The 10,000-nt window shown below is 37.2% G+C and overlaps 1 protein-coding gene across 2 annotated transcripts in view; it reads left to right on the top strand.

The window, feature by feature from the left end:
- LOC135205678 (prestin-like) overlaps positions 1-10,000 on the top strand; it is a 274,518-nt gene that overhangs the window by 15,668 nt on the left and 248,850 nt on the right. For both annotated transcript variants that reach the window (XM_064236587.1, XM_064236586.1), the window contains exon 2: positions 8,082-8,138. In XM_064236587.1, coding sequence (XP_064092657.1) covers positions 8,082-8,138 — 57 coding nt within the window. The remainder of the gene's footprint in view (positions 1-8,081; positions 8,139-10,000) is intronic.

Genomic DNA, 10,000 nt, shown 5'->3' with positions numbered 1-10,000 from the left:
TACAGAAGGCAAATTTCCAGCCCTTATGAACAATAATTATTTTCGAAGGTCGTCGCTGTTTAGAACGAGCACGGGCTCTTTCTGCCAAAGCTGTAAATGTCAGAGTTGATGTAATGCTGGAGAGCAATTATACGGGGAGTTTGTTAGTGACAGGCAATTAATGTTTAATGAGTTCGTTAGGTTCCGGCTGAACCCAGAGGAGGAATGTAATTAAAGAGGTTTCTGGTATCTGACCCTCGAGGCGACAGATATCTCAATAAGGAATTTGCGATGCATTCCAGTTCAGATGCAATGTATTACTACCTTAATATAATTCTTGTATTTTAATCGTTTACTTATATTTTTATTTATTTATATACTCATTCGTTAATTTATCCGTTCTTCTCATAATTGGTCTCCTCATTCTGTATATATTTTCTATTAGTACCTTCTGTCTCTTCTTTCGAATGAACACCATTATATTCTTTGGAAGCTTAAATTTCAAGTCAGTGGCCTTTGTGGGCTTTGTTCCATGTGAATAGGCTTCTTCTTCTGAGTAATAATAATAATAATAATAATAATAATAATAATAATAATAATAATAATAATAATAATAATAATAATAATAATAATAATAATAATAATAATAAGTAGTAGTACGAGCACCAACCTGAAGGAGTGATAGAAAACGATCAGGCAAAGATCCTTTGGGACTATGGTATCAGAACAGATAGGGTGATACTTGCAAATAGACCAGACGTGAAGTTGATTGACAAAGTCAAGAAGAAAGTATCACTCATTGATGTCGCAATACCATGGGACACCAGAGTTGAAGAGAAAGAGAGGGAAAAATGGATAAGTATCAAGACCTGAAAATAGAAATAAGAAGGATATGGGATATGCCAGTGGAAGTTGTACCCATAATCATAGGAACATTAGGCACGATCCCAAGATCCCTGAAAAGGAATCTAGAAAAACTAGAAGCTGAAGTAGCCCCAGGACTCATGCAGAAGAGTGTGATCCTAGAAACGGCGCACATAGTAAGAAAAGTGATGGATTCCTAAGGAGGCAGGATGCAACCCGGAACCCCACACTATAAATACCACCCAGTCGAATTGGAGGACTGTGATTGAGCAAAATAATAATAATAATGTTGAATAAAATGGCAAAATTCACTGACGACGACCCTTGATTGACTTGGACCTGAGGAACGCCTTTCCATACACCTGTATACTGATAATACCAGTATTGACTAATAAAAATCCTGTTCTAAATAAAATACCACTTTCAGCATTATTCAGATTTCTCCCAATATGAATATTGGCCAATTATGAAGAAGTATCACTGAGCCAGAAATGCGAGTAATAAGAAAAATAGAAAAGATAATATGTAAGATAAATTCGCTGAATTCTGCCATTTTATTCAGCAGAATTTGTTTAAAAGAGGATATTGTTCCAAAATAATAATAAGAAAAACATAGTAATAATAATAATAATAATAATAATAATAATAATAATAATAATAATAATAATAATAATAATAAAACAGTTATTATAAGGTAAACGGTGTCAAAAACAGTTGTTAGTGGAAATGAAGCGCACACATAGAAAATGCAGTCTTGTGCGTTGCTAATTTCAAATATAAGTGATTAAGCGGATAGAATGAATTTTTTGAATAAAAAAATGAAAGGATTAAATGAAAATCGCATGGACGATGTGAACAGCAATATAAATGAAAAAAAGCGTATGAAAGACATGGACTTATAGGAACTGGAAACCTGATAAAAAAAAAAAAAAGGTTTCTGTGATTGGTGAGGTCACATGAAACGTTATTATTAAGTCTTAATTTTTTATGAAGTTTTATGATTTTTTTTTCTTGTTGAAATTGCTGTTCAAACTGTCCATGTGATTTTCATTTAATTCTCTGCATGTCTTTCCGTTACTCTAAAGACTTCATTGTTTCTTTAAAAGCACTTCCATATAAAATTACCAAAGCACAAGATTGGGAAGCGTCCTTTAAGTGATGGTTCTTTACCGTCTCAAGTCGTTTCTGGCTACCGTCTATATCTTTTTGCAATGTGGAGCGTCTTCTTTCATATTTGGGTACTAATTATCTTTACCATATCCACCGAAAAGCAGCCGTACTCTTCCGAAATACAGCCCTATACTGTTCACAGCACAGGAAGCTATTGCGAAATTCATCCTGTATTTGTATGTATGAGCGCCTCAGTGGCGTGGTGGGCTTGGTGTTGGCCTGCCACCATTGAAGCTTCAGAGGTGTGTATTTCTGGTGATAACAGTGCACTCTCGACGTGGTTCGGAAGTCACGTAAAGCCGTTGGTCCCGTTGCTGAATAACCAATGGTTCCATGCAACGTAATAATACCATACAAACAAACTTGTATTTGTATGAATTCGTAAAAACCAACGTAATTGGTTTTGCTTTTTGTAATGTAACCAAATAAATTTCTGTTATTCTTAAACCATTGGTTGCTACCATTTTTGACGCTGATACAGCTATGAATGTAGAACTAATGAATTGACTAAGTCATTTACGGTACGACCTAATATCACTATTCAACAAAGTACCTTTTGATCTGATACCTTAGACGGCAGGTAGTTATTTATTCCATTCTCTTAGAACACCGAAAGAGAAACAGTTTTAAGTGTATGCAGAAAAAGCATGTAAAATTAAAATCAACGAGAACTATTACTCAAAATTTTGATGTGGTCATGGTCATCTTATCCCCAGTTCTAAGCAACGTGTACATTGAATTCTTTGAAAGCGGAACATTGCCAAATTTTTCCACGCACTTTGCCTTGGAACAAAGTGTAAGTGCTTGCTTTGGTAACCTATATGAAGATTAGTCATCGATAAATTTCGCTATGATAATTGTTCTTGGGAGGCTAATGCCGTCTGTGGACCTCACGTGGTTCACTGTTGGCTTTACTAAAGGTTGTTTGCAGGGTCCCTTTGATCCCCACATTTTAGCCTTTTACTGTACTTCCGTTCCCTCTTCTTTCCAGTTCCCGTAGAGGGAGTGCCGTCAGTACACCTCATTCAGTGCAATGCAGGCATTACTTAAGGTATTTTGCAGCGTCCCTTCGGCCTCTAGCTGCAACCCCTTCCATTCCTTTTATTGTACCTCCGTTCATATTCTCTTTCTTCCATCTGACTTTCCACCCTCTCCAGACAATTGTTTCATAGTGCGACTGCTTTGAGGCTTTCCTCCTGTAACACCTTTCAAACCTTTTACTCTCAACTTCCGTTTCAGCACTGAATGACCTTAGTTTCCCCAGTGCCTGGCACAATGCCAAAAATTTATATGAATCAAATGAAAATAGTAGATTCACATCAATCACGGGGCTGGAAACTCTCATTCTCTCGAGAGAGTTCACATAGACAGGGTGTACGTTCCACCTCTCCTGAGGGATACTTTTGAAAGACGTATCCCTCAGGAAAGGTGGAACATAGAGCCTACCCATGTCAACTCTCTCGAGAGAGACTGAGAGTTTCCAGCCCTGTGACTGGCTTATCAACAGCCAATCAGGAGCGTCGTAAGGGATTGGCCTAGACGTTAAACGCACGGTTGATGTGAATCTTCTATAGTACTACTTAGTGGAAATGGGAGGTTTTCTCCAAGTTCCACCTTTAGATCCTTGTCCAAGTCCTTCGTCTTGCTGTCCAACCACTCCGACGCCCCTTTTCGCTGTCATGGGCGCTGAATGAACGAAAGGGCCCCAGTGCTTGGTTTAGCATCTTTTAGTAAATATCAGGAAATGGAACCATACTAAACTGTGAAGGTGGGAAATGTGTGTAGCCACTTCTTTTGGATTGCCTACCACGTCAAAGAAATAATGGTTTGAAATTAATGCGCCTGGGAAACTTACCTATGTTCCTGCTTACGTAATTTTTTTTTTTTTTTTTGCCACAGCAGTAAATTAAAGAAATATTTCCACACACCCATATTTTGAAGAGAATTATATGTGTTTATTCCTGCATATAATGGCGACGAAATAACTGCAATTAAGGAAACAGGTGATAGATAAAATTATAGTGAAATTGTAGACGATGTGTTGACAGCGAAACAATGGCATTCTACGACAATGACAACAGCGAAACAGACGTCACTATATGTGCTTGTACTAACGTATATTAATAATCTTAGAAATATTTACTTTTACTTTAAAACGAGGTTCTATGCAGCGTCCCTTCTGCCCCTAACCCTAACCCCTTTCGTTCCTTTTACTGTGTCTCCTTTCATATTCGCTTTCTTCCATCATTCCAGCTTCCACTAACAATTGATTCGTAGCGGAGGTTTTCCTCCTGTTACAACATTTAGACCTTTTTAATGTCATTTCCGTTTCAGTGCTGAATGACCTTATAGGTCCCAGCGCTCGGCCTTTGGCCTAAATTCGATATTCTGTTCTACAATGCAATAAAAAGCAGCTCTAAATACTTTTCTGAAGCCACTGAAAGGTGCGCTTATCAAATGCCGTGTAAGTTACACGGCTGCCAGTATATTACTGGTCAAACTGGAAACGATTGGAAGACTGAACGGCATTAAAAATGCACAAGATAAAATGCAAATGGGTTATAAAGTGCAGTTTTCTCTCCACGTTAGAAAACAGCCATGTTGTCGAGTAGGCAGACATTGAACAGCTCCTTTATTTGTCATGTGTGCGAAGGAAATATATCAGAATCCCGTTTTAGAAAGTATAAGTTTTTGTTTTTAGAACATAAAGAGGACACTTAACTTTGAAGGATATTTATTGAATCCACTTTTATGAATTAATTGTTTTGTTTTTAGAACATAAAGAGGATACTAACTTGGAAGGAAATATATTTGAATCCCGTTTTAGAAAGAATTAGTTTTTGTTTTTTAGAATATAAAGAGGACACTAACTTTGAAGAAAATATATCTGAATCCAGTTTTAGAAAGTATACGTTTTTGTTTTTAGAACATGAAGAGGATACTAACTTGGAAATAAGAATATATCTGAATCCACTTTTAGACCGTAAGTTTTAACTTTTAGAACATAAAGAGAATACTAACTTTGAAGGAAATATATTGAATCCAGTTTTATAAAGTATTTTTTTTTTTTTAATATCAAAAGGATGCTTACTTCACCCTTTTATTTCAAGAGAAACGTAAACTGTATAGATTTTAAGGCGCCTTGTTTGACTGGTCTTAATAGCAAAGGTGCAAATCCACCTGCATGATAATGAGGCTACGTCGGATCCACTTCTCGGCTGCTCTTTTTTTTTAGCCGTCTACATGTTTTCTTGTTTCTTGTATCGTCATCCTAACATATGTCATGGAAATTTGTATCACTGTTTATTAGTCAACTCGAGGTTGCCTGAACATGAAAGTCTAAGTAAGGCATTGTACAAGTCTTCCTTGTAGCGCCTCAGTGGCGTGATCGGTATGGTCTTGGCCCGCCACCTCAGTAGCCGCGAGTTCGATTCTCGGGCATTCCACTGAGGCGTTATAGATGGGTGTTTCTAGTGATAGAAGTTCACTCTCGACGTGGTTCGGAAGTCACGTAAAGCCGATGGTCCCGTTGCTGAATAACCACTGGTTCCATGCAGCGTAAAAACACCATACAAACAAACAAGTCTTCCTTGTTGCATATATATTTTTTTTTTTCGTCCGGCCACAGGCTTTCTTTTATTTTATTTTCGCCAAATGCTAATGCACAGGTGGCATCTGCAACTCGCTGGCAACACGTCCAGTATATTTAGTCGTTTTTCTTATCCTCAAGGCTGAAGTCTTGAGGGGACAGGCAAAAACTGCCACCGTGTTGCTTCATTAATCAATTCCAAAGCCGACAGATGTTTCCGTCATTAATTCATGGTCTTATTGGCCGCTCCATTCGATTTTTAATGGCACCATACTTCAACACCCTGGTGGTGACAGTCAGAAACATTTTAAACGGAAAAAAAGAAAGAGAAAATCTAAAACAAGTTATACAATTCTGAAAAATTTAAGTTTCACAGTTTATTCTGGCAAGGATGGTTCTCCATTAACCCTTTTGTTCGTTTATATAAATGTATTATATATATATATATATATATATATATATATATATATATTATATGTATACATTTATGGCATATATATATATAGATATATTTTATGCATATATATATATATATATATATATATATATTAAAAAAGAGAGAGAGAGAGAGAGTCTAATAGTCACTTTGTACCAGATATGTAACTTAAAAAAAAAAAAAATCCTAGGGCCCTCTTAACTTCTCGTTTGTTTCACACTTCGGAAACCCTTGTTATTACTAAGCCTACATGTATATATATGCATAAATATATACATATATATATATGTATATATATATATATATATATATATATATAAAGAGATAGAGAGAGAGAGAGAGTCTAATAGTCACTTTGTACCAGATATGTAACTTAAAAAAAAAGAAAATTCCTAGGGCCCTCTTAACTTCTCGTTTGTTTCACACTTCGGAAAACCCTTGTTATTACTAAGCCTACATCTAAATGAAGCAGAAAGAAGGGAAGATATTTTGAAGCTCGGGTCAGATTCGAACTCACATCCTAGGTATCGGGATAAGGTAATGTCAACTATGAACTATGTGACCTGTTGCATTTGGATCTAGGTTAGTACGTAGTGACAAGCGTTTCCGAAATGCGAAGAGGTCGAGAAGCGCCTCAATGGCGTGGTCGGTATGGTGTTGGCGTGCCACCTCGTTGGCCGCAAGTTCGATTCTCTGTCATTCCATTGAGGGGTCAGAGATGTGTATTTCTGGTGATAGAAGTTCACTCTCGACGTGGTTCGGAAGTCACGTAAATGCGTTGGTCCCGTTGGTGAATATATATATATATCTATATATATATATATATATATATATATATATATATGATATATATATGTATATATATACATATATATATATATATATATATATATATATATATTATATCTACATTCTATACACATACGCATGTTTGCCTCGCCAGCAAAAGGTTCCATGTTTATTTCCCGAGGCAATTTGAGCTCTGTATGCATGTTTTGTTAATTACTCTTAGTAGCTGAAATATATTTTTTTTGTAATAAAACAGAGAAACACATCACAGAAACTATGAACGTGCCACCATCGAGTCATAAATTCAATAAATTTCTTATAAATTTAAAATTTATGAGGTTATACGTCCTCTCAGAACTGTAACACAATGAAAACAAAACCTTCTGACACTTATAGAGTTCTTCTTCTTCTTCTTCTTCTTCTTCTTCTTCTTCTAATCAGGTTAATCCCTCTAATGAGTCTCCTCCAGCTGGTTTTATCTCGAACGGCTCATTTCATAATAGGTTTTGGCAGATCTCCCTGACTCCAACCTTCCCTATTTGTTTGGGCCGGGGATCGACTCGGGATTGGGCTGGCTTGCTCTTGCTCCTCCCAACCCCTCATTCCTCCTTCCTCCCCCCTACCCCACAACAGTGTCCAGGTCACGGATCAGGCATCTATAACACGTATATTTTCGACTGGGCTCTTTCGTGAACACCTGAGCGAAATTGCCTGCTAAAATGTCTGTGGAATATTTGGTAGTTAGTCTTTGCCTACGTTTTGTGCTCGAAAGGTTTGTTGTTGTTTGTGCCTCTTTTTGTTTTTTATTTGAGATTGGATGGATTTTTGAGTGGCAATTTTAAGCTCGTATTCAACTTAGTCTGGTTAAAGTTCAGGGAACAGAAGGGTAGAAAGAGAATTCCTAAGTCGCTGTGAAGGGGGAGAATTGGTTTGGATTTGACGTCTTGGAATGTATTTGTCTCAAAAGTGTTCTAGGATTTTTATGAGTGGGATTATTTAAGTAATGCAAAGTCACTTAGTCTTGTGTTACTCAAGGTTCTTTGTAGCGTCCCTTCGGCCTCTAGATACAACCCCTTTCATGAATTTTACTACACCTCCGTTCATGTTTTCTTTCTTACGTAGGTTGCAGAGTGTGGCATTTGGCCTTCATTAGTATATTCTGTTCTATTCTTATTAGGATTAAGTAAACTTGAATTTTACTCAAAATGTTGTCGAAGAAGACTAATTAATGTCCCTGGCTTTTCTTTCTTTCAGCAAGATGACGTCACGGGAGGACACAGACGAAGAGGTGGAAGAGAACCTACTGGTCAGGTAAGACTGAGCTCATTGATAAGTCTCTTTTCTTCGGAAAACCTTGAAATCTGAGAGAGGAAAAATCGTAGAAAACAGTTTCCCCCTCTTATTTGGGATTTGAACCCTCTCTGGTTACAAGCGTCGCTTCTTATATTTCTGGTTAATTGAAGATGATTGTGATTACTTTCGTCCTTTCCTTATTGGTAGTGTGGTTGGGAAAACACCGGCCTCAGTTTTCTAACCTATATATCGGTTCGAATCCCACCCAGGAAGGAGAGTTGCTCCGTTGGTTTCTTTCTGTCCAGTGCTCTGGGTGCAAGTAGTGAATTTTAAGATATCTCGTGTCCATTTTATATATATATATATATATATATATATATATATATATATATATATATATATAATATATATATATAATTCTGCAAGTGCTTAGTATTATATAGAAATTCTCTGCAAGTACGTAGTTAAACATAATCAAGTGAATACAAGACAGAAATATAAATCTATCAGCAACGGAAACAGAATTCCAATGAATGAGAGGGTTCATTAACACTTGTATTTTTTTTTTTTTTTACCTGACAACAAATTTAGTCAAGAAGCAAATGTACAATCCAGACTTCACACGCACACACACAGACACACACACACACACATATACATATATATTAATAAGATATATATATATATATCTATATTATATATATATAATATATATTTGCATGTACTCAATAATAGGTTTAGTATTAGTAGTGACCTTGTGGTGTTTGGATTGTAGATTTGCTTCATGGTTGAATTTGTTGTCTGGTAAATAAAATGCAAGTGTGAATGAAAGCTGTCATGCATTGTATATATATGTTTCCGTTGTCTGAAAGGCTTTTACTTCTTTCTTATATTCACTGGATTTTTTTTACGGTGTAATCGCAGAACATTTTAATTATATAAATTAGAGCCTTACTCTACTCCTTAGTTATTCGTCATTGCAATAGTTTGTTTATTTAAAATGATACAAGCTTTCGGTTACAAGTCACTAACTTCAGGTGGGTTACTTAATGTCAGTAGAGGTATTGGCCTTTAAGGAACGTAGCCTTTTACTCTTCGTTTTGTAAATCAAATCAAAATTCCATTATGTATCATTGGGGTTCAAGGATGAGGCAACCACTCGGCTTCGGTCAATAGATGATGACGTCACTCAAAAACTGGTCGGAGATCTTGCCAATTATGCGCGTCATAAGTTTTGATTTGTTCTCGTGATGTCTGGATCAGAGTGACGGTGTCCTCTTTCGTGAGAGAGAGAGAGAGAGAGAGAGAGAGAGAGAGAGAGAGAGAGAGAGAGAGAGAATGGGATTATCCTGTCGGGTTGGGTGATTACCACCCTTCAGGACTCGATAATTTTGGACGCGAGCGAGATGTAGAGATGAATGTCCTGGAGTAGTAGATTTGAAATATTGCTTTGCCAAAGATGAAGAGGAAGAAGATAATGAAGCTATTCACGCCATTTACGCTAAATTTCCGGTAACCTTGTGGCAAGCTTTTGAAGGTTATCTCGGTTGTAATCTTCGAAATGAGCGACGCCCATATCGGCGCATCCAGTCGCAGGCAGATCCATGCAACTACGGGGCGTTGAGTCATTGTTATGGTGGATGAATTCGTCATGGAATTTGGGAATATTAGGTAGAAAGGACGAAGAGGGAGGGGGCCGTGGCGGTGTCAAATCTCTGTAAGTGGTTGCTGGGGTCGGCATTAACGTCAAGACAGATTGGCGTTCGATAAAATTGGTGCTCGTTACCTCAAGTGGGCCCCCCCCTGTGTCAGTCTGATGGTGCGAGTCAGTGGGTTGTCGTTTAGGGCTCGTTGAGCTGAAACTGGTGGGAACTTGTTGG

Source organism: Macrobrachium nipponense, chromosome 24 (assembly GCF_015104395.2).
Source record: "Macrobrachium nipponense isolate FS-2020 chromosome 24, ASM1510439v2, whole genome shotgun sequence".
Taxonomy (NCBI): domain Eukaryota; kingdom Metazoa; phylum Arthropoda; class Malacostraca; order Decapoda; family Palaemonidae; genus Macrobrachium; species Macrobrachium nipponense.
The sequence above is the reverse complement of the archived record's forward strand: the minus strand, read 5'-3'. Positions and strand labels throughout refer to the sequence as shown.